This window comes from Podarcis raffonei, chromosome 5 (assembly GCF_027172205.1).
Source record: "Podarcis raffonei isolate rPodRaf1 chromosome 5, rPodRaf1.pri, whole genome shotgun sequence".
NCBI classification, from domain to species: domain Eukaryota; kingdom Metazoa; phylum Chordata; class Lepidosauria; order Squamata; family Lacertidae; genus Podarcis; species Podarcis raffonei.
The window spans coordinates 87,200,823-87,225,955 of NC_070606.1; the positions used below are offsets into that span (position 1 = coordinate 87,200,823).

A 25,133-nucleotide genomic window follows, 5' to 3' on the forward strand; every position below is an offset into this window, starting at 1 on the left:
GTTTAATTCAGATTGGGAATGTCCTAAATTGCCAGCTTTGAGAAGGTTACTCTGCCCAGAGCAATTAAAATTGGAACAAATGCAATTTGTAGGGAATAATTTCCCAGGCAAACCCAGCTCACCAAATGTCTGGGATCAGCCTGTGGTTTCCTGAAAATGTGTTTTCCTACTTGCATTTTTCAGCCAACGTTGCGCTGAGTTTAGTTTCCATCGTTTCCCATGAAGGATGATGGTAAATAATTTTCTTTGAGTTTTTGGCTCTTCCAGTGCAATCCCATACTTGTCTACTCAAAACTAAGTCGCACTGAATTCAGTGTAGCTTACACCCAGGTAAATGGCTATAGGACTGCTGCTATAATAGACTGTATCGAGAGTCCTAGGCCATCTTTGTGATTGGCCTGAGCACTCTGATCTGTATCAGAGCAAGCGTTCAGTGTTTTTAATCAATTACAAGTAGCGGAGTACTTTTATTTTGGAATGAATGAATAAATGAATGGGGGAAATTCAGCTCAATTTTCATTTGTTCCAAAAAAAAATGCATTGAGGAGTAGGAAAAAGGTAAAGGTAAAGGACTCCTGAAGGGTTAAGTAAGTCAAACTTGACTATGGGGTGTGGTACTCGTCTCACTTTTCAGGCCGAGGGAGCCGGCGTTTGTCCAAAGACAGCTTTCCAGGTCATCTGGCCAGCATGACTAAACTACTTCTGGCGCAACGGAACACTGATGGAAGCCAGAGCAAACGGAAATGCCGTTTACCTTCCCACTGCAGCGGTACCTATTTATCTACTTGCACTGGCGTGCTTTCAAACTGCTAGGTTGGCACGAGCTGGGACAGAGCAACGGGAACTCATTCATTCCTCATCTGCACCCTGGAGAGGCTTACCTGCTCCAGGGGCTATGGTCCTTTCAGCAGCTGCATCCTGCTGGTTGCCATTTTATTTATTGTTTATTAATTGATTATATGTAAACCATGCTATTCAGCCAATATTGGCTCCCAAAGCAGGCAACGATTCGGATCTAAACACAGGTGCACTATAACTAGGGAGAAGTTCAGAGTGTGCATTTGGGGATCGTCTGTTCTGCCCCCTGACAGATCCCAGCTCTCTTTCCCCAAGATGGAGATGGAACAGAAGGAGCTGCAGATGAAGTCAGAGGCTGACTGATGATGATCTGTAGAGTCTCCTGGCCCCTGGCAACCAATGCCTGCCCATTTCTGCAGTTGGTACGAGTTAGCATTTTTATCAATCTGAGCTGCTCCAGCTGTACCAGTGAGTGGTAGTATGATTTGTATACATCATGTGAGTGTCTGAGAGAGCGTGAGAAAGTCTGTGTTATCTCTTCCTGCTAAGTACTATTGGAAGTTAGTTTCACCTCTGCATGTGTCACAATTCTGTACTGGTGTTCAGAGAGCACAGACATACTGATTAAGGAGTCTCAAAGCAGCTAACATTCTCCTTTCCCTTCCTCCCCCACAACAAACACTCTGTGAGGTGAGTGGGGCTGAGAGACTTCAAAGAAGTGTGACTGGCCCAAGGTCACCCAGCAGCTGCATGTGGAGGAGTGGAGACGTGAACCCGGTTCCCCAGATTACGAGACTACCACTCTTAACCACTACACCACACTGGCTCTCGGGACGCCTATCACCGGTCTCTCTGGACTGAGGGAGATTTACAACCAGGGAGGACCACCAGAGAGATGCTCCGAAGACCTGGGAAGTTGGCAGCCATTTCCAGGGGTGTTTTTCCAACAATTTTGAGGAAAGAGAACCTGACAAGTTCATCTCATACCTACTGCAGCAACCGACACTGGCTTCTAATACTGAGCAGAGAGCTCAGTGGCAGACTGAGTCCACACAGTTCTTCAGAAGATCATTTGTGCAAAAATTCCATACAGTCAGGGCCAAGGAGTGCCTCATGTCATTAATGAAATTCAAGAGATGTAACAGAGAACTCGAGTACAGCTTATCCCAAATATCCAACATCATCCATGAAACCCCATAAATCGCAATAGAGACTAAAGAACCTTATGGTTACAAAATACAGCTATAATAATAATAATACTTTCAAAGACTCTCTGTCCCTTGAATGTTAAAATGATGTTGGATTGGATTTAAGTGGACTTAGTAATAAGACCAATAAGAATATGTAAAAATGGTTTGATAGTGGATGAAAGTATAAAGCTGTAATTCGTTGAGATATAGAGTTAAATTTAAAGAAAAAGGGTAAGGATTTGCTGAATTAATTATGTGAATGGGAATACAAAAAAGGGAGGTGTGAGGAGGTCAGAGAAACAAGTTAAGGAGAATTCTAAAAATCTGAAAAATTGATTTGTTTTTAACTATTTTTTGTGTTTGTTATATTTTATGTATTTCTGTATTTCTTGTATTTTCTTTTTCTATTTTTTTTCTTTTTTCTTTTTTCTGTATTTTTTTGTTTTGATATTTTTGTCTTTTTATAAAATCCTAATAAATATCTTTTTTAAAAAAACAAAGACTCTCTGTCCTGCCCCAAGGACTAGTAATTTAGGCTGCAGTCCTGACCATGTTGACTTCAGAGTGGGACTCACTTCTGAGTCATTGTCCTTAGGATCGCTCTGTTATTAGTTGAGGTTCTCTATGGCTATAGGGACGCGGGTGGCACTGTGGGTTAAACCACAGAGTCTAGGACTTGCCAATTAGAAGGTCGGCAGTTCGAATCCCCGCGACAGGGTGAGCTCCCGTTGCTCGGTCCCAGCTCCTGCCAACCTAGCAGTTCTAAAGCACGTCAGAGTGCAAGTAGATAAATAGGTACCACTCCAGTGGGAAGGTAAACGGCGTTTCCGTGCGCTGCTCTGGTTCGCCAGAAGCAGCTTAGTCATGCTGGCCACATGACCCGGAAGCTGTACGCCGGCTCCCTCAGCCAATAAAGCGAGATGAGTGCCGCAACCCCAGAGTCAGTCATGACTGGACCTAATGTTCAGGGGTCACTTTACCTTTACCTATGCTTTTAATCAAGAACTGTGAGTGCTAGAAAGGAGGACTGGAGAGGAAACATCTCTTTTATGGTGTCTCCTGAGATGTCAAATATCTAGTGCAGTCTATTAAAAAGAAATGGCATTTGTTCTAGTAGTTTATGGCAGTTTCAGTTTAAATGGTTTTTTACGAGGCTTCTCATGAGAAGTCTAAAAGCTCACCTTACGCCTGTATGTGTGTGAGTGTGTGTGTGTAAGTTGTAAATTGCCTACAACAAATGGCAGCCTTACCTGCACGCTGGCACACACTGCATCGGGGACCTGGTACTTCAATTCGTCAGCAGTCTGCTGAGATTTCGGCAACAGAAAAGGGTAGGAAAGGGATCTGTATTTGGGCTTCATGATCTTGGAAAGAACAACCACAAAAGAAGCATAAAATACACTGTCAGACTTGCATATGTTCAGTTTTAACATCAAGTTACAATCCTACGCATATTCCCTCCCTCCCTGACAGGGTTGCCCCTGCCCACTCTGGACAGCTCCCAACAAAATATTAAAAGCACAAGAAAACATCAACCATTAAAAACCTCATAGTATTTATGAATGCTTCCTTATGCAGGTTCATATCCCTGTGAGCAACCCCACCCCACCTGAACATCAGAGAGAAAGTTTCTTGCCCAGCTTCCCAGTCTACTGAAGTGGTGCAGTCTATTCTCACACCTTAAAGGTAAAGGTAAAGGACCCCTGACAGTCAAGTCCAGTTGCAAATGACTCTGGGGTTGCGGCGCTCATCTCGCTTTATTGGCCGAGGGAGCCGGCGTACAGCTTCCGGGTCATGCAGCATGACTAAGCCGCTTCTGGCGAACCAGAGCAGCGCACGGAAGCGCATTTACCTTCCCGCCGGAGCAGTACCTATTTATCTACTTGCACTTTGATGTGCTTTTGAACTGCTAGGTTGGCAGGAGCAGGGACCGAGCAACAGGAGCTCACCCCGTCGCGGGGATTCGAACCACCGACCTTCTGATCGGCAAGCCCTAGGCTCAGTGGTTTACACCACAGCGCCACCTGCGTCCCATTCTCACACCTTAGAACTCTCTTGTTTCGTTTCCTCCTCATTCTGCTGCCTTTGTTGGTCAAGCCTCAGAATGCGGCTCTGCATAGAACTCAGCGTATAAACTAAGAAACTACAAGGAGGTAGTTATGCAGACTCAGGTCTTCCATCAACGGAAACTCACCTTTGTGAAGTTCCAGCGCTGAATGAAATGCCGAGCCACATCCCGGGCAGCTTTTCCGTGCACCACCGAGGCAATGTCATGCCATGGCATCCTGGGCATGGTGTAGCGATCAATGAAGTCTATGTGGGTGGAAAAGGAAGTGTACATGATCTACCTGAGAATTATCACCTGGAATTTTGGTCCAATTTGCACTATGCATTTAAAGCAGTACAGTGGTACCTCAGGTTAAGTACTTAATTCGTTATGGAGTTCTGTTCTTAACCTGAAACTGTTCTTAACCTGAAGCACCACTTTAGATAATGGGGCCTCCTGCTGCTGCCGCGCTGCCAGAGCACAATTTCTGTTCTCATCCTGAAGCAAAGTTCTTAACCCAAGGTACTATTTCTGGGTTAGTGGAGTCTGTAACCTGAAGCGTATGTAACCTGAAGCGTATGTAACCCGAGGTACCACTGTATCATGCCACTTTAAACGGGCATCGCCTACCCCAAGGAATTCTGGGAACTGTAGTTAGCTATGGGTACTGAGTGTTGTAATGAGGCCACAATTCCCTTCATGAAGGTACCCTCTCCAGAGATTCCTGGGAACAGGGACTGATAGTTAAACCACTCCGAGGTAGAATCCATACACATATAAAAAAAAGTTGTGAAAATGCTTTAAAAAAAAGTTTTGAAAAATATATTTAATTTGCCATAGCTCACCATCGCCTTCTAGTGCCATGTTTGTATAATGCACTTTACAACACACTTTAAATGTTTTATTTGCAGCTGAGTCCTGAGACTTGTAGCTCTGTGAGGAGGATAGGGGTCTCCTAACAACTCTCAATGTCCTTAACAAACTACAGCTCCCAGAATTCTTTGGGGGAACCCATGTCCACTTTAAGTGGTATAATAGTGCTTTAAAAGGGGCCCTAGATATGCTTCCCATAGGTATTTGCTTGGGTAATGTGGCAAAGAAGGTGCTGGTATGATTCATCAGGTATTATTACACTGGCTCATAATGGAGATGTTCCATAAAATCAAGTGCTGGTTAAGATGCAGCAGGAAACGAATTAGTCAAAGCACTTCCCTCCTCCTCTTTCAAACCATTAAAGAGATTGCAAGATTCTACTTCCAGTTTAAAACTAACCATACTTTCCTATGACGCTCAATCTTGGCGAACTGGTTTGCTTATGCTCTGGTTGATTAACAAAGATGACCTTAAGCCCTGTAGGGCTAATCCTGCAATGCAGCACGTTAAGTGGATCAGGTTGTGGTATGAGCAGGAGAATAGATGAAGGCAGGAACTGGTGTCTCAATGATGCAGCAGGACTTTTTGAAGCGCTGAGCCTAGCCATGGGGTGGGACACTATTTAGGCAAAACGTCTTGGGCCAGCACTAAAACCATAACCTGGTCTGATTTGTTCTCACTAACTAGAATTCAAACAAACCACAGTTCCACATATTTGAACGCCATTGGGAACTGTGGTTTGTTTAAAATCACAGGCAAAAACTTTCAATATCCGCTGGTGCACAAAAGAAGAGGTGTCGGAGGACATGACCCTAAGGCTCGTCATGACACATTCATGTAGCAGGAAATCATGGCTCACAAAATCATAGCCTCTAGAGATGGAAGGGACCCCAAGGGCCATCTAGTCCAACCCCCTGCAATCTCAACTAGATCCTTCATGACAGATGGCCATGCAACCTCTGCTTAAAAATCTCCAAGGAAGGAAGGATGCATGTTACATCTCAAATGTCCAATTGTGTGGAGCTGGGGGAAGGCTGAAAAAAGTTGTGATAAATGCTGGGATCCTGGAAAAACTGGCTAAGGCATCTTAACCCACATTCAACTCTCTTAAAAACTATGTCGACAACCTTCAAAGATCTGTGCTCAATAGCGTGGGAGTTGCTGCCCCAATAACTACTCTATTCCGAACTTAAAAATGGAAAGCATAATGCTGGTGGTCAACAAAACAGGTTTAAAGACTCTCTCAAGGCAAATCTTTTTTAAAAAAATGTACAGTGGTGCCTCGCAAGACGAAATTAATTCGTTCTGCGAGTTTCTTCGTCTTGCGAAGCACGGCTATTAACGGCTTAGCGGCTATTAACGACTTAGCGGCTTTAAGAAAAAGGAAACAAACTCGCAAGAACTCGCAAGACGTTTTCGTCTTGCGAAGCAAGCCCATAGGGAAATTCGTCTTGCGGAACGACTCAAAAAATGGAAAACTCTTTCGTCTTGCGAGTTTTTCGTCTTGCGAGGCATTCGTCTTGCAAGGTACCACTGTAGTATAAACACCAACAATTGGGAAACACTGGCCTGCGAGCGCTCCAATTGGAGAACAGCCTTTACCAAAGGTGTCATGGGCTTTGAAGATGCTTGAACTCAGGACGCAAGGGAGAAACGTACTAAGAGAAAGGCACGCTTGGCAAACCCTCACTATGATCAACCCGGAAACCTATATCCCCACTGTGGCAGGACGTGTGGATCCAGAATTGGCCTCCACAGTCACTTACGGACTCACTGTGAAGACCATGTTCATGGTAGACAACCTTACTCAGCTACAAGGGATAATCAAAGAAAGAAAAAGCAGCAGCAGCCCCAATGTGCTGTGTGAACTGAACCCAACACACCAAGGAACACCAGTTTGGGGAGTTTCCCCTGACCAAAGACAAAATGGGTGCAGAAATGATACTGGTTCCCAATTGCAATAGTGCTTACCAGCAAAGGGTTTATCAAGCTGAATCCAATCTTTAAAGACAAAGTTGCAATAATCCTTCCCATGCCAGAACCTGGTTTCACCCAGAAGCTCTCCAACGCCAGTCTTCATGCTCCGGATAGAGCCTTTATCTGCCCCAAACAGGAAAACACACAGATTTATTGGAGAACTCAACAAACCGCACATCAAATTTACCCCACTGGCAACACCCAGCATGGATGCCAAAGCTAGTCCCTCGTTCAAATTGCACAGCAGCCAGGAACTCACCCTTCTATTCTCCTTTGCTTTCTTTCCTAATTCTTTCCTTTTACACCTAGAATGTCTTTTGCCATTTCTAATTTTGGCACTGTCCACAGCAATTTCAATCCTTTTATAAACAAACAAGCCCCGAAGAAAGCAAATGGGTTCAAAGCCTCAATTGCTCTATCTGTGTTATGGCTATAATAGCGCTTACACACAACTGCGGAAAGGATTGCCAATATAACGTATGTCAGCACTTCACATACCCTTGAGATCCAGCACAGGGGAGTGGTTAGAAGTTAGGAGATCCTGGTTTTAATCCCCATAAAGCTCACTGTCTCTCAGCCTAATCTACTTCAGGGGCAGAAGACATAAATGTAATATAAACGCCAAGCATTTTTGTTCTTGGAACAGGTAACTTTTTTTCCTAGATGGTACCCTGCTTTGACATCCAGGAGGAGATAAACACCACAGCCCTTCTTGACTGAACATTCACGTGACGCCAAAATCTGAAGTCCTTCTTGCCTTATACCCACTGCCCGTCAAAACAGTGAGGACCCACTCACTGGAATCGCTGTCTATACTGCTCACGCTGTCTGCGTGGTGTAGGCCGTGCCGGTGGAGCTGCTTGTAGATGCTGAACCTGGCAAATCTCTTGGGTTTCCCTATTCCTTTCATCCTCAAAGGGTCCAGAGATTCGTCGTTGTTCTCCTGCAACTGCAGCTTCGTTGGGGGCTCTGGTGCAGGGACGGTGGCTGCCTGTTCATCAGTGGCTTCAGCTGAAGGCTTGAGGCAGGAAAGAAGACAGGTTAAGGGCTCGTCTAAACAGTTGTGGTGGTGGTGGGGAGAACATGGTACAGTCTTCAAAGGCCGTTTTTTTTTTTAAAGAATATTTACTAAATTTTCCAATTTTTTAAACAAACAAACAAAAACAAAACAAACAGAAACATTAAACAAAAGCATAACATTCATAAACCGTACTTTTAAATAACAAATTCCTCAGACCTCCTCATACTTCTCCTTCTTGTATCCCAATTAGTGTTATTTGTTCAGCAATTAAAGCATTACAGCTTGTAACATTACCTCATTTTTCAAACCCCCTTTTTCCCCCTCATCTATGTTCTTATATATCATTACAGCTAGAAACCTCTCAATTTCAATCCAACACCATCTAAGGCCGTTTTGAAGGCAGATGGGCCAATAAAATGACTGAACACTCACTCCTGCAGAAAGCTAGAAGAGTTCATATACTTGCACGCAAGAGGCTATTGGAAAGGTTGATGGGCTGGTTGCATGCATCCATGAATGGCTCTATCAACAACATTCTCCAAGCAACTGCAAAGCCAAATTCTCTCCCATGACCCACAGAATTGTAGAGTTGGATGAGACCCCGAGGATCACTAGTCAAACCCCCTGCAAGGCAGGAATCTCAAGTGGAAAAGGGAAGAAGGAGATGCTCCTAGCCCCCACCCCCCAATTGTGGGTCAGCCTAAATGAGGGCCGGGACCAGGGCTACAAATGTACATACAGCAAAAAATGTGTATATTTTTCATAGGTAAAGGTAAAGGGACCCCTGACCATTAGGTCCAGTCGCCGACGACTCTGGGGTTGTGGCGCTCATCTCGCTTTATTGGCTATGGGAGCCGGCGTACAGCTTCTGGGTCATGTGGCCAGCATGACTAAGCTGCTTCTGGCAAACCAGAGCAGTGCACGGAAACGCCGTTTACCTTCCCGCCAGAGCGGTACCTATTTATCTACTTGCACTTTGATGTGCTTTCGAACTGCTAGGTGGGCAGGAGCAGGAACTGAACAACAGGAGCTCACCCCGTTGTGGGGATTTGAACCACCGTCCTTCTGATCGGCAAGCCCTAGGCTCCGTGGTTTAGACCACAGCGCCACCCGCGTATATTTTTCATAGCTGCATACAAAAAATGTGTTTATTAGGAAAAATCCACACTAAAATGCTTAGGGTTTTTTTTTTTTTTAAAAAAAATCAAATTGCAGATTGCTGCAGAAATGTGACGAGCTGAATTTAAGATTTTAAAAATGAGAAATGGAGAGAACCAAAACCGACAGATTCATCTACCCCAAGTAAGAACAGAGAAGCAATCTCAGATACAGCTCTGGAGATCTATGCATCCCCCAGACCAACAGCTGTGATTGTGGGATCTGGACTCACTGAGAGGTTGACCACAGATGCAGACTTGGTTGCTGTCATTCGTTTTGCGCTGCCGACGTCAGTCAGTCGGTGCTCATTGTCATCCCACCTGCCATAAGCCAAGTCGATGCCTCCGACAAAGGCTATGGACTGGTCAATGACCACCAGTTTCTCATGATGGGCCCATAAATAAACGGTTGAAGACACATGATCTGGGTGCCTCATTACCTGCGTGGAAAAGAGAGAGAGAGAAAAACCCAACTTTAAGCTCAGGTTATGTTGCATTAAAAGCTGCCAATGGTTTTCAAAGACAATTTCTAAATCCCTGAGAAGACTACATTTCACGGTTACAATTTACAAGTGGGAACAGCAACATAATGTTATAGCATTGGAGGTTCTGTTCGGTGTACCAGACAGTCACCTCTGTCCTCTCCAGCATACTCCATTCCGTAATTGAGGGGAAGCTGCTTTGAAAATGTCACACCTATTATATTTATTAAAAAACCGTGGCATCCTCTCCAAAGGGCTGCTTCTTCCTAAGCTGATCCTGAAGATACAACCTCAGGATGGTATAGTACCATATTTTTCCGTGCATAACACGCCCCCATGTATAAGTCGACCCCCCCCTTTTTTGGACCGCAACAAAATAGTCCAAATAGCCGTTAATCACTCTACAGCCTGCTCACCGCTGCAAATCGCACGCTTCGTCGTGGCCACCAACCAGCTGCACGCTGGCTGCCAAAAGCCCACCTGCCACCTCGACGCAACCACAGCCAATTGCACGCATGCCTCGCTGCTACCGTAAATTGATGGCCCAATTGCCACAGCCAATCGTCAGCAGGCCTTGCAGCAGCAACCAATCACACGCCCAATCGCCGCTGCCAATCTCCTGCTGGCTGCTGCCATTAATCACCCGTGCCCCCTCTGCTATCCGTGTATAAGACGACCTGAAATAATTTTGCCTATTATTTCTAAGGAAAAAAATATCATCTTATACACAGAAAAATACGGTATTTCTTTTTTAATATGAATTTTATAAAAGGAATTAATAAGCATGCACATCATAAAGGGCGTGAATACCTTGATGTTGGAGTGCAGGTGCATTAAGGTACGCTTGCTGTACTCACTGTTGATGCCAAGAGCAAGCTCCACCTCTTTATAGAGCATCACAAAGATTTTCACCCCTTGTTGCTGTCAAGAAACAAAACAGGAGTTATGACTCTATGCAGATCTGACCACCAGTCAGAAACAAGATGGTTCGTGGTCATTTTATAACACTCTCTCTTTTGTTTGCAAGACCAAATTCCAGGTCTCCCACTGTGGAGGAAAACGGAAGTCTGTTGCCTGTGTACAGCAAACAAGGTACAAAAAAATAATAATTGTATATCTTTTCCTTATTTTGCTTCTGCTAGTCATGAACGGCACTTCCCCAGATAAATCTGCCCATAGACTTAAGTCATCATTCTCCAGACCCACCTTACGGTGATTAACTAGGAGCAGGGCCTTTTTGGTAGTGGCATGCTTCTGTGGAATTTGCTTCCCAGGGAAGTTTATGTGAACTCCTCTCATGAGCTGCTGTGGCAAGCTACTGAGTTGTATCTAGCAGCTTCTCAGTGAACTATTCCGAGGCCCTGGACTGACTCTGCCCATCCAGACTAGCCACTGGATCTTGCAGGACTGGCAGGAGTATAAAAGGACTTTCTGTTTTGGTTGAGCTTCACTTGAACAACACGGTCTTCCTGAGCTCTGGAGTGTTCCTATATCCTTAGTTGTTCTTTGGTCCTGACTTTTGGCTTGTTCCTTGGTCCTGTCTTCTGATATTGACTTACGGGTTGCTTCTTGATCCTTCCTCCTGATTTTAACCATGGACAAGCAAACATTCAGGTTAGAATCATAGAATCATAGAGTTGGAAGAGACCACAAGGGCCATCGAGTCCAACCCCCTGCCAAGCAGGAAACACCATCAGGGCACTCCTGACATATGGTTGTCAAGCCTCTGCTTAAAGACCTCCAAAGAAGGAGACTCCACCACACTCCTTGGCAGCAAATTCCACTGTCGAACAGCTCTTACTGTCAAGAAGTTCTTCCTAATGTTTAGGTGGAATCTTCTTTCTTGTAGTTTGGATCCATTGCTCCGTGTCCGCTTCTGTGAAGCAGCAGAAAACAACCTTTCTCCCTCAGAGAAAACAACCTTTCTCCCTCAGGTTGGCAGAGTGAAGACTGCACCCACATCATTGCCACCTCCAGAGGAACCACGAGCAGTAAATCAAGAAACTTGGTTGCCGGTCATGGTTCTCCTGGGAGAGACAAACTATGAGCCTAGGTCTGGAGGTAATGGTGAGCCAAACCATGGCTTAGCCCAAGAGAAAGCAGGAACAGAGGAGGAACACTATGGCCACAATCTTTGTACCAGAAGCCTGCACATTTGCTTGTTTGAGCTAAGCCCAAATAGTTTGTCTTAGAGCTGCATGCAAACTGGGTCTCTTTCTACAAAATAATAATAATAATAATAATAATAATAATAATAATAATATACCCCACCCATCTGGCTGGGTTTCCCCAGCCACTCTGGGCAGCTTCCAACTGAATATTAAAAACAATACAGCACCAGACATTAAAAACTTCCCTAAACAGGGCTGCCTTCAGTTGTCTTTTAAAAGTAAAGTAGTTGTTTACTGCCTTGACATCTGATGGGAGGGCGTTCCACAGGGCAAGTGCCACTACCGAGAAGGCCCTCTGCCTGGTTCCCTGTAACCTCACTTCTCGCAGTGAGGGAACCGCCAGAAGGCCCTCGGCGCTGGACCCCAGTGTCCGGGCTGTATGATGGAGGTGGAGATACTCCTTCAGGTATACAGGACCGAGGCTGTTTAGGGCTTTAAAGGTCAGCACCAACACTTTGAATTGTGCTCGGAAACGTACTGGGAGCCAATGAAGATATTTCAGGACCGGTGTTATATGGTCTCGGCAGCCACTCCCAGTCACCAGTCTAGCTGCCGCATTCTGGATTAATTGCAGTTTCCAAGTCACCTTCAAAGTAGAGTGCATTGCAGTAGTCCAAGCGGGAGATAACTAGAGCATGCACCAGTCTGGCAAGACAGTCTATACTGCGGTTCTATATTGCAAAGGACATTTATTTTAGCTGGTCTATGCTTTTAAATGTTTGTTAACGGTGCTGCTATTGTAAGTTTTTCTTGCATTGTGTTTTATAGCCACTTTAGACTGGCTATAAATAATTATATAGCTAAATAAAGAATACTTTAATAACCAAAACCTCACTCTAACAATACTGCTCAGTGTTTAAAATCTCGTTAGTCCCCAAAGCAAGAGTGAGGAACCTTTGGTTCTCTAGGTGTTGATAAACTACAACTCCCAAAAAGCCTGGCTAATGATCAGAGGTGATGGGAATTGAGGTTTAAGAACATCTGGAGAGTCAAAGGTTCCTCACACCTCCCCTAAAAAATACTAATCACAGGAGTGGCCTTGAAATCCCAAGTTCTGAAATCAGAACAAACTCGCCCCCACCTGCCGTGTCCAAGAAAACTGTTCTCAACTCTAGTGTGATAAAGAATCTTGTGTTCTCTCTGCATCTACTCGCTACTTTTTCGTGAGTCTGAATGTTATGGATAGTTTGATTTCCATCTCAGTCCCAGAGTGCAAGGCAATATTCAGGGAAGGAGCCCATTTGCCACCAAGGGAGTAATCCTTTCTGACCCGTAAAAGCTTGAGAAGGCACTTAAGGTTCTCCTGACCGAGGCCTTTTATGATGATGACAGAAAGATCCCATTAAAATAATCTTTCACCTCAAGCTCAATATCACGCTCCGGCCCACATAAGAATAGAGTATGGAGTATGGAGACAGCCAAGCGAAATTCTCTCCTAATTAGATCTCTATCTCCCCTGGAGGAGATTGATGGCAACCATTATCCGTGTAATGAGAATCCATTCTGAAAGCAGGCACGTATTATAAATCTGGCTGCATTGCGATGGCAACTTCTCGAAAAGCCAATTTATGCTATCTACCGTTATCAACGTTTATATCATTCGCAGTTGGCCAAAGTGAGTACGCAGAGAAGAGTACAGCCAAGATCAGTCAGGAACACAGGATTAATGACGGGCAAGCCTGCTTCAGCTTACAACAAAAATCAGCCGGGCTTCCTAAGAGTTCGGATGGAACACCTATAAACTCTACAAAGGCTCTGGAACCCTGGTTTGCATCCAAGGAAGGCTCCTAATCTCTACCTCTTGTTACTCCTTCCCCCGTCCTCAAGCTATGGCTGTTTCGGAGGGGGAACAGGGTTTGGTAAGACCATCAGGATGCCGGTCAGACATCCCTCAATGCAGAGCATCTGGGCAAACAATGACCATTAACACACAGGAAGTTCATAGATATAAGAGAGGAATCCCTTCAGGAACTTCCCCTGATTGCTTTCTGCCTACATGTTCTCAGCCAAGGGGGATTAAGGAAGCAGAGGAAATATTTAGAGCCTTTAGGAGAGCCAAGATGTCTTTTGTATTGCTCTCCTCTACTATTTTATGGCTTGCGTACTTATGTATGTGTGTTTGCCTTGTGCAATTGTCAACATTCATTCTATATTTGAGGCCTTAGAATTCCTATAACACTTCAGTTTCACCAAGTGTTTACAAGCCGCCCAGAGTGGCTGGGGAAACCCAGCCAGATGGGCGGGGTATAAATTATTATTATTATTATTATTATTATTATTATTATTATTATTATTAGTGAACCACTCTCTTTCAGCCTCAGTTTCCTGTCTGCAACATGGGGATAACACTGGCCTAGCCATAGGCGCTAACTCTGTGGGGATGAGGAAAACCTTAGCCCCCTAAAGTATGTGGGGGGAGGCTTAATAGTGGTGTTTGGCCTTGTCAGGCCTAGCGGTCTCCTCCAGACACACATGATGTCACAAGCGTGTGTCACACGTGTGATGTCACGCACACACGACGAGCCCCCACCCGAAGTCAGGCGGAACTCAGTGCCTCTGGGCTTAGTTTTCAGAGCTGTGTAACGACTTGGAGAGCACAGCAAACCTACAGCTTTCCGCCTCAAAATGCAGTCTAATCTCCAACGGTTGCCTTCCACCACTGGCCGTTTCATGAATATTTCTGGGCTCAGCCTGAAAGAAAGGAAGAAAAGTTGGTTGCACCAACTTCAAATATATTTTCAAATATAAGCATATCTATTGGAAATAGTTTTTATTAGTAGTAGTACTAGTAGTAGATCTATTACCTGCCCTCAAAAGCATGTCCCAGGGCAGGATACAATAATTAAAAACTCAGAATTAAAAACAGTTCAGCATGTTACCTTCAGAAGAATGGGGTAGGTTCTGAAAACACAAATCTCAGGCATCGAAGGCCACTCCTACCTACATCTGTAAAAACAGCGTATCCGCCCTGATGCATTAATAATAAATAAAAAGCCCCTTGGAATGATTTATTTTCTGAATGTGCTTTTTATCCATTGTTTTCAACAATGCTGCAGTATATGTGACGGCCGACATCTGTGATTTGAGTCAACAAATCTATTGTTTGTGGAGTGAGCTCACGGAGGAATTTGTCACTCAAGTTCTGAGGAGGAGAAGCAGCAGAAGCTCCTGTTAAATCCAGAGCACATGCAGGACACCATGCTATCTTAGCCAACATGAATTATTCTGAAATTACTGCAGCTGTTTTGTAAATTAGACCCAAATCCATTCATGCAGCGCAAAACGTAATGGTGTTTACTTTCCAGCGGGTGCCACAAGACGTACTTCCCAGTACGTGAGCTTAGAGTGGCAGCACTTAGGGCAAATTCAATATGTTGAGGGCTGCCATATTTATCATTTGCAAAGGACTGGGAGGTGTGGGGTTTTTTTCCAAAATCAAAAGGTACACACAGGTGGTGCTGGGTGAATTGAATCTACTGCCCCATGCTCCACCTTTCCAAGGAATCTTTTTTCCAGCCTGAATCCATTGCTGAAAGTGAGCCATGAAGATGAGATAAGTCCCTGAAGTGTTGGAGCTTTTCGGTCACAAATTTGGGGCATGAAATCAGGGGTCAGGACGAAATGGGGCGATTTCAGATGATGAAAGCAGATTTTGGGGTAGACTTAGGGTGGCCATTTTTTAGGTCCTAGCATTTCCCACACACAAAATTGCCTCTCATATCAAGGCTACATTATGCAAGGGGGCTGGTGGTTTGCAGTGGGAGCTAAATTGATGGTACTGGTGGGTTTTTTCTGGAAAAGTGCCCAGCTGAAAATCACTAGAGGCTGGTTCATTAGGCTGAATGGAGCATTGGAGAATTCTGATGGAAACAGAAGCTTAAGTTGCCAATATTCACTTTTTCATCCCACATCTGGAATGAAAATCAATTCGACAGATATGATCGCCCTTTGCTGTTACAATTTTCAGTCTCCAAACAATACGTAACTGATGATGTTTCCTTCCCATCGAAATGAATGGTATGGAGTAACAGAATAATTACATAATTAACTGTGTAATTAATTACATAATTAACTATGTAAAGTTCTGCCAAACAGCTGACAGCAAGAAGAATAATACAGTTTTTTGTCAGAAGTCAAACGAATGAAGAATGGAAACAGAGCTAAATATGGCAAATACGGATCAGAATGGAAATCAGTGCCCTCTTGCCCCACCAACCTTAGAATTTCCGAAAGGCAGAGCTTTGTCCTGGATCTTAGGCAATAATAAAAGCTCAACAACTTTTGGTGTGTCCTGGTTTTTACGTTTTGAAATATGGCAAGCCTACCTATTTCCCTCACAGAGTGGTTTAACAATCCACCTCTCTTCTCGGGGAACTATGGGAATTGGAGATCTGCAAAGGAAAGTGGTCTCTTCTAACAAGTCTCAGCACCTTTAACAAACTACAGCTCCCAGAATTCTTGAGGGTAAGCCGGGACATCAGAGTGCCTTAAATGTATGGTGCAAATGTGGCCTTACTAATGACCTGTCAAGGGGTGATTCTGCCGGTCAACCTACTGTTAGGTCTCCTTAACTTCTGCCCTTTCACTGCCACAAATGTTACCAGGAAAGCACTACAAAAACTTGCAAATAATCCACACCCTCCCTCCCTCTCCAATTTTGCCAACTGTAAATGAGCCGTCAAATTTTTTGGGTGTGGGTGGGTGACGTTTTCACTCAGTCCTAGTTCCGCTTGCCTCACTTCTATGTTGGATATTTAGATGTAAATATTGCCCTTTATATGGGAACGGAACAAATGTGTGTGAATAATAATAATAATAGTGGCTGTCACTGTCATGTCTATCTTAGTCCTTACTCTGGGTGGATAATGATATTTCCATTCCTGTCAAATGGAAAATCCAGTCTGCACCAGTGCTTGAATGATAAGGGGGAAGTGGGGAGCTGGAAGATTCTGGAAACAGTAGCTTAGAGAACTGGTAGAAAAGATAAACGGGCAAGTATCCGCTCCCCTGTAATTTGAGCACCAGTCTTTGTGCCTCACATCTTTCAATTTGGTTGCTAAGTGTTAAGAGAAGGCAGCTTATAAACCTCGATTTTTCACAAGAAGGTGAAAACGCAAACATGGAAAACTAAGCACTGGTTGAAAAGTTACTTCTCTCTCTCTCTTTCTCTCTCTCTCATTTTCATTTTTGGCTGGTTCCACTTTGGTTTCCTGGCCAAGTGTCCTGAAAAGACCTTTACAGCAAAGCAACATAAAACACCCTGTCTCTGTGAAGGTTGTTTCTGTTTCCAAAACATCTGATCCTGCTGTTCAGCCTCCATGCTGAAAGGGCCCTTAACAGTACTGCCTTAGACCATTTTAATGGAAGGCAGTCAACCCAGTGTCCTCCAGGTGTTTTGAACTACAATTCCCATCAGCCCCTAGTCAGCATGGTTTGTGATGTAACATGAAATCTAGCTGGATTTTCCTGAACCCCACAAACCTGGTTCCATCGCTGGTGGCATGAGGGCCGTGTGGGCATTGAACACTTTGGCCTTGGGACCTGCTGACTGGGGGTGGATAGGAGTTCCAATCCAAAACCTCTGGTTTTGGCAAAGGGAACGCTTTAGGAAGCAAATGTGTGTGTTCACACAAGACAGATGGAGATAGAAAATCAAACCGTGCAAATTAAATACTAACCACCAATCTGTGATGAAAATCTCTTCTTTGGCAGCTTCCATGGCATTGGCGACGTCTTCAAAGTACCCTTTTGCATTTACATACCTAAAAGCAACGACAGTAGTTTGATTTCTGTCCAACTGAGAGGGAAAGAGAGGAGGAAGGGGAATAGCAGAGGTATGCCCAACAGGCCTCATACTGTTAACCTTTCATGTAGTTTGGGACAAAGACAGAGGGGTACAAACAGATATGAAAAGAAGAGTCATTCGGTGGCGGCGGGAAGAGAAGCGACTTCATTCGCCGCTCCTGGCAGCTGCCACCCCCACCCCAAAATAGCTCCCGGCCACTGTGTGAGGTGTCTGTCGTCTGCTACACACACAGACTGAAGGTTAAGTAATTTATTTATTTTCAAATCTACAGTATGAACAAAAATAAAAAAGAATGAACTGATTATAATTTTAATGAATGTGTTACAAAACAAATGAGTTTTGACAACAAACAAAAAGTCTATCCAGAAACCAAGAAAATTGCCCTTGTGTGCCTCAAAATAATATTTTGGGTCACTAGAGGCCAAAGTAGATGTGATGTAGGAGTGCTCCTTTTTTTGGAAATGGAAAGGAAAAAAGATGATGATGATAACATTTATTTATACCCCACCCATCTGGCTGGGTTTCCCATGCATTGATAAAAGCGCTAACACAAAATGGTGCAATGGACAGAAAAAGAAAAAGAAAAAGAAAGAAGAAATACTTGTGTCCTGTAGTGGTGAGGACTGTCATAAAGAAAAGTCCTGAATGTAGGGCATCCATACATATAACCACCCACTTAATGTAATGTAATGTAATGTGATGTAATCAAATAAAATACAAAATAAAATAAAATAAAAGCAGCCACAATAGATTGGGACCAGAGTGTTGTTGTTGTTTTTTAAAAAAACCTTTCCCTGCAGTTCCCTTTCCCCAGTTGAAACTCTAGCATAATTCCGGGATGTTTACTCCCACTGGACAAGGAATAGCTTGAGGGGGAATTTTGCTCGGCAATTTACTAAATCTTAATCAAGGTGTAGCAGACAGTTTCATTAGGAAGGCCAATTTCCCAGAAAAAGCTGAAAGGCAGAGATTCTTCGCAGTATAATTACATCACATTTGGGGGTTTGCACACTGGGGTCCACAGAAACTAGCTTAGAGAACCAGATTGCTGCCTTCCCCCCTTTTTGATGGTATGGTTCCTGTGTCATCAACAGGCAGACAGTAAACAGGTTTTGCACCTCATGCTGGGAAAAGCTATGAGAGCAGTGAGCCACCTCTTACCACTTTGCCAAGGTGTTCTCCTGGACAGCTGCGTAAGAGCCAAATCTGTGATGTTTGAGGAAGTTAGTGCCGTTTTTCTGAATGAATTCTTCTATCCCTTGACACCACCAGAGAGCATGTCTGTAGCTGTTGCACTTCAAAATCAGTGACCTGGAAGGGGGAAATAAAACCGTGAAATGAGAGGGGGGGGAATTATTTATTATTATTATTATTATTAATTTTATTTCTATACTGCCCTATACCCGAAGGTCTCAGGGCAGTTCACATTAAAAGAAAAGAAAAGGAAGACCAAACAATAAAATCTTGATTTGGGAGGCAGTATCTCTCTGAATACTAGTTACTGGAAGTCACAAGGAGAGAGAGTGCTCCTGAACTCAGGTCCTGCTTGCAGATTTCCCACAGGTATCTGACTGGCCACTGTGTGAATAGACTGCTGGAATATATGAGCCTTTGGTCTGATCCAGCCATGTTCTGATCTTCTTATGTTGACTGGGCAAGCAGGTTATTTTCATTTTACTGATGATCGCTTAACAAGGTACGTAGCTTTGTTTCAGAAGCTGGCACTATATAGAGGTGGTGATCCAAAGGCGGTGCCTTAATCCATGCAGGAAGATGGATGAACAAACACAGTGGGGCCGTTTTGGACATTTCCCTCAAAATCTGCTGCCCTCTGCAGCACCAGCTGTTTTCCAAACCACTGTCTGGAGACTCTGGGGACTGAACCCAGGGCTTCCTGAATGCAAAGCAGATGTTCTACAACTGAGCTACAGCCTTTCCCTTGTAGACTGTGCTGAGAGTCTACAACACAGGAAGCGAGGGAATTCGTCCACCAGAGAAATTCTTCCTTGGCCCCGAATATGGCGGCCGAAGGTACCGTAGCAAGGTCTTCACACTACCCTGCCCACCTTCGTTTAGCTAACAGCCGCTAAGATCCTTCTCCACAAACGGCAGAATGCTGAATTTGACTGCGCTATATATAGCAGCTCTTAAAGTTACCAAGGAGGCCCAAGGCACAGAGCAAGTGGTTATGTATCAATGGGTTATCAATATTTGACAAGTCTTGTTCAGTCAGGTGAATAATGAAGAGTGTCACGAATAGGGAGTTGGGTAAATATCCCAACTATGGCTTCTCTCAGTTTTTCGTTTTCCCAGTATTAAGTTCAGTTCTCCATGTTTCTATGTCAGTCTGCATTTCCCTCCCTACTCAGAGCATTTTAGTGTGAATTTTGCCTCACAAATACCCATGCAATTTTGCCTAATATAAACATTCCTGCAAAGCAATTTCTCCTAATTCATTTGCATACATATATACGTGTGTGTGCTTACACTTTTATCCTAGCATATACCCTTTCTCTTTTTTTGCACACATTACGTGGGTGTGTAACTGCATCCCAATCTTCAGAAGTGTGAACCTTAAAGAATGGCTGTGTTTCAATTTGCTGTATTGTTTTAATGGTGCAAAGGAGATGCAAAGTTTGCCTTTCAATGTGAACTGAATCGAATCTCTCCCACATTCCTAACCACAAGACGTGGCGTGAAAAGGTCTCACCTGGAGAGATTGTCTATTCGTAGCCCGTGTTTCGTTTCTGTCTCTTTCTTGCCAATCTTTATGCTGAACTCTTTATCTACCAGTAAGACAAAGGAAATGGCTCCACTGTCTGGCTTCATGTACAAGAGAAAAGAGTCCTTGACTACTAGCCACCTAGGAAAGAGATACAAAACAAACACACACAAAATTACATATATTCATCAGGGCTTCAACATTTAGCCCATGAAGCGGTAGCGGAATCAACGAAAACCCTTTGTGATCAATTACAAAACTGTCCCTAATTAATCAGGCTTTTTTATATGGTTAATTGTTTTTTAATACATGTGTTTGCAGAAATCGCAAGTGGCTGTGGCTCAGTGGCAGAACATCTGCTCTGCACACAGAAAGTCATGGGTACAATCTTCGCCATCTCTAGTGTTATAGGGAAAAACTGCTCCTTTTCCCTTATGGGGTATCCAAGAGGCCGTATAAGAGTCCTTAAGTGGGTTCCCTATCAGTAGGAGAAAATAACAGAGGCCAACCAGAGAATATTGAGAAGCAAAGCAGCTAGTAAGCCTGATCTTTATTAAACTGTTGCAACATGGTCCTCACTAACCACACGCAGGAAGGAGGAGGAACCCAGAACAATGGTGTGCCAGCGCTTATATAGACTCTTGAAACTGCCCACCCTGTACCTCACGACCACCCCCCCAAAAAATCATACATACATCACAGAAGGAGGTGGTCTACAGCAGAAATACACCACAGGATACCTGACAATGGCTACTGGTTGCTTTACCTGGGCAGCCCAGCCATTCTTTTGTGTCTGGGGGGGGTGACAAGAAGGCACCCTGCGGGGGCTTGCGGCGGCGTGAGCAGCCATCATGCCACCGCATGTGAAGAATCCTCCATTCGTGGCTGCAGCCGCGAGCAGAGGATCCCAGCGCAGGTGGCAAACCGTTATGTACAGCACATGTGCGGCGTTGCATGCATGTGCTGTACATTACAACGCCACACATGCACTGTACATAGCTGTTTGCTGCTCAAGCACCGTACAGACAGCAGTGGATCCGTCCATCGCCGCTACAGCTGCATGTAGAGGATTCTCCGTTCGCGGCTGTAGCGGCGAAGGAGGGATCCCAGCACCCTCCGTACGGCGCTGGAGCACCGCCGCCGGCAAACCGCTATGTTCAGCGGCGGCGCTACGTAGGGCGCATGCATTGTAAGTAGTGGTGCTGCGCATGTGCCCTACGTAGCGATGCCCCGCCCCGGGTGTCACGACGCCTTCGTTCGCCCCTGACTCTGCCACCTCAGGATTCTACCACCTTTATTTTGTCTCTGTGTGTGGACCTGGCCAGGGTGATCCTGCCCAACATGGGAAGCCACAATATGGAGCCTGGGTAGTGACCCATGCAGACCTGCCACTGGCTTGCCCAACCCAGAAATAAATGAGGCTTCCAGGTTAGACTGGGATTTGTGCCTTGACAACACCAGCCCTCACTCCCGTCCCTTTGGCTTGTAACTTCCAGCTCCCAATTTATCTCGTTGTGTGAGCACCTAAGGCCCAGCCCTGCAAGGCTGGGACACATGTGAATCAGAATTCCAAATGGTTTATATATAATGGCATGCTTCCTTAATTCCAGTAAAGTTAATGGGAAGGGTACTGCAATGCTCTGAAAAAGGTTTAATTGCCAAGCAACAGGCTCTGCAGCATAACAGACACCAATCTGGGTGGGGTGGGTTGTGGGGAGAGATGGCAATAACTTTCTTCAACATACACTTCCTAAGAACTGTGGGAGGAGGAGCTGATTTATAGCTAAAATCTCTTCAAAGCTATTTTTAACCATCTGGGCATGGGCACACGTAATTGGTGTACTGAAATGCACATTTTGCAGAGCTTCGTTCTTGGAATGCATGCATTTACCCCAAGGGGAAGGAAATTGCGCTTAGGAACATAGGAAGGTGCTTTCGTCAGGTCACTGATCCAAATAGCTCAGTACAGTGGTACCTCAGGTTAAGTACTTAATTCGTTCCGGAGGTCCGTACTTAACCTGAAACTGTTCTTAACCTGAAGCACCACTTTAGCTAATGGGGCCTCCTGCTGCTGCCGTAGCACGATTTCTGTTCTCATCCTGAAGCAAAGTTCTTAACCTGAAGCACTATTTCTGGGTTAGCGGAGTCTGTAACCTGAAGCGTATGTAACCTGAGCTACCACTGTACTGTCTACACTGACTGGCAGCAGTAGTCCATTGTTTCCAGCAGGGGTCTCTCACAGCCCTGTGTGGAGAACCTGAGACATAGGAACTAAGGAAGTTGCCTTGGACTGAGTCAGATAATTGGTCCATTTACCTCACTATCACCTACAACTGGCTGGAAGCAGCTCTCTTCAGGGAAGTTTTTAATATGTAACGCTGTACTGTTTTTAACACTGATTGGGAGCCGCCCAGAGTGGCTGGGGAAACTCAGCCAGATGGGCGGGGTATAAATAATAAATTATTATTATTATTATTACTCCTGGGTTTCAGACAGGCCTTTCTTCCTAGCCCTAACTGGAGATACCAGGAAGTGGCCAACGATGGGAAGCCTGGGAGCAGGACCTGAGTGCAAAGCACACCTGCCAACCCCTCTCCTTCCCCTCTCTTGCATTGCTTCACGGGGTCTCTGCCATGGGAGCATATTCACTCAGTGCTTTTCCAGCTGCACCGGCTCCCAGTGCAGTACAGGGTCAGATTTAAGGTGCTGATTTTGACCTTTAAAGCCCATCACGGCCTAGGACCCTTGTACCTACGGGACAGCCTCTCCTGGTTTGCCCCACGGAGGACCTTGAGGTCCATAAATAGCAACACCCTAGTGGTCCCGGACCCTAAGGAAGTTAGATTAGATTCAACCAGAGCCAGGGCCTTTTCAACACTGGCTCCGGCCTGGTGGAACGCTCTGCCTCATGAGACCAGGGCCCTGCGGGATCTGATTTCTTTCCGCAGGGCCTGTAAGACAGAGTTGTTCCGCTTGGCCTTTGCTTGGAGTCAATTTGATTCCCTCCCCATCTTTCTTTCTTTTTTCCTTTCTCCTCCTGTGATGAGGCTGCATTTCAATGCTTTAATGTTGTATTTTAATCTTGTTTTTTAAGTTGTACTTCAATCAACTTGTTTTTATTCTTGGTTGTTAGCCGCCCTGAGCCCGGTCTTGGCTGGGGAGGGCGGGGTATAAATAAAATATATTATTATTTTATTATTATTGTGTTGCCAAACAGGATGAGGAAGCTGGGGCTTCCCCTCAGTTAAGCGAGGGGCTGCACCCCACCTCATAGCAGAACCAAGCTGCGCACAGGAAGTGTGTTAGATAGACTAGGCTTTGGGGGAATCTGCTGTTTGGCATATCTGTGAGGGATTCGCCTCTGCCTTCCCCTTGACGGGAGTTGAGCCAGACATCGGATGCCCCATAACATGAGGAATTGAGGTCATTTCTCTGGTGGCAAAGCTCGTTGGTGGGGACAATGGCTTGAGTGTAACATTGACCCCAGCCTGGCCAGGACCAGAGCTCTACATCGTGTTCTCATTGCAGACTGAATCGAGTTTTTGTGAGATGCCTCAGGACAGTCCAGTACTTCTCAGAAGGGACAATGAGGCAGGGAACACAATGCACTTTTGCTGAGTTGGCGCTCAAGGTTGTCTCACATCTGCCTCTGGCGCATAACGAAATAATATTTTTTTTAAGGAGGAAGAGGGAAAACAGGCTTAAGAGAATTTTGTTGTTGAACAAGGAAGAGGTGGACTTAAGGTTGAGTCTTTTGACACTACACTGCTAAGCAGGGTTCAGTGGGATTCACTCCTTAGAGAGTTTGCTTAGATTGCAACCTGAGAGGGTGAAAATTGCAAGGAGCACAATTAATATACAGTGGTACCTCAGGTTACATATGCTTCAGGTTACAGACTCCGCAAATCCAGAAATAGTGCTTCAGGTTAAGAACTTTGCTTCAGGATGAGAACAGAAATAAGGCTCCGGCGGCATGGCAGCAGCAGGAGGCCCCATTAGGTAAAGTGGTGCTTCAGGTTAAGAACAGTTTCAGGTTAAGAACGGACTCTGGAACAAATTAAGTACTTAACCTGAGGTACCACTGTACCACAGGGACAGGGGGAAAGGGGAAGACAGGCTGATAGCATCAGACTGAATCTAGAATGGGAAAATATCTTAAAGCCAGCCAAATCAAGGGTACTGCTACTATTGGGTTGGATCCAGATTTAATCAGATATACTGTGGACTCACTGAAACGAACAAGACTAACTCTGAATCCAACTGCATACATTTGTCTAAAAAGCACTCAAAGGCTACTAAGGCAGCACTCTTTGGAAGAATTAATTACCAAAAATAACTTTCAAATAAGCAGGCATAGGATTGTTCTGTTCAGTACTGAATATTCATACTCAAAGCCCCCACCCCCCCACACATTAGAAACACAAACTGCTGAAAGTTAAAAGTATGACAATTCAGCTGGATGCGTAAGACATAAGCCTGCCTATAAAATAGTTTGTTTAGACAGGAGTGTTTTCTGAGCAGGTCCCAAAAATTGAATCTCGGGAGCATTAGCAACAGTATTCAAATTGATCTTAATTCAACAGGTGATCTCGGTGTGCAGCCAAGACCTGACTCACACAGACCTCTTATTGATTCACTCCAGTAACTACTAATGCACCTTCTCTCAAATCAAACTCCTCGTTCTTGCTCTAAAAGACAGCCCCAGCTTTCAACCGTCCTAATGGACAGGCACAGAAGACTGTATTTGGAAGCTGAATTCTATCCTAAAGCAATTTATCGGATTACTAGAAGATGTACTCAATTTTAACCAAGGCATAGCAAAACGGATTGTTCACTTGGGAAAGTGTGGCCCAATTCTGGTTGTTGCAGCTCAGAAAGAATGGGGAAAG

General features: G+C 44.7%; 1 protein-coding gene across 1 annotated transcript in view; it reads right to left on the minus strand.

Annotated features, from left to right (window-relative positions):
• The window catches only part of PLD1 (phospholipase D1), a 113,039-nt gene that overhangs the window by 25,049 nt on the left and 62,857 nt on the right, over window positions 1–25,133 (minus strand). The window contains exons 9-18 of the mRNA XM_053390553.1: window positions 20,233–20,385; window positions 18,684–18,833; window positions 17,395–17,478; window positions 14,326–14,407; window positions 10,356–10,466; window positions 9,297–9,503; window positions 7,684–7,903; window positions 6,880–7,008; window positions 4,183–4,301; window positions 3,239–3,352 (exon numbers count right to left, since the gene is read on the minus strand). Coding sequence (XP_053246528.1) covers window positions 3,239–3,352; window positions 4,183–4,301; window positions 6,880–7,008; window positions 7,684–7,903; window positions 9,297–9,503; window positions 10,356–10,466; window positions 14,326–14,407; window positions 17,395–17,478; window positions 18,684–18,833; window positions 20,233–20,385 — 1,369 coding nt within the window. The remainder of the gene's footprint in view (window positions 1–3,238; window positions 3,353–4,182; window positions 4,302–6,879; window positions 7,009–7,683; window positions 7,904–9,296; window positions 9,504–10,355; window positions 10,467–14,325; window positions 14,408–17,394; window positions 17,479–18,683; window positions 18,834–20,232; window positions 20,386–25,133) is intronic.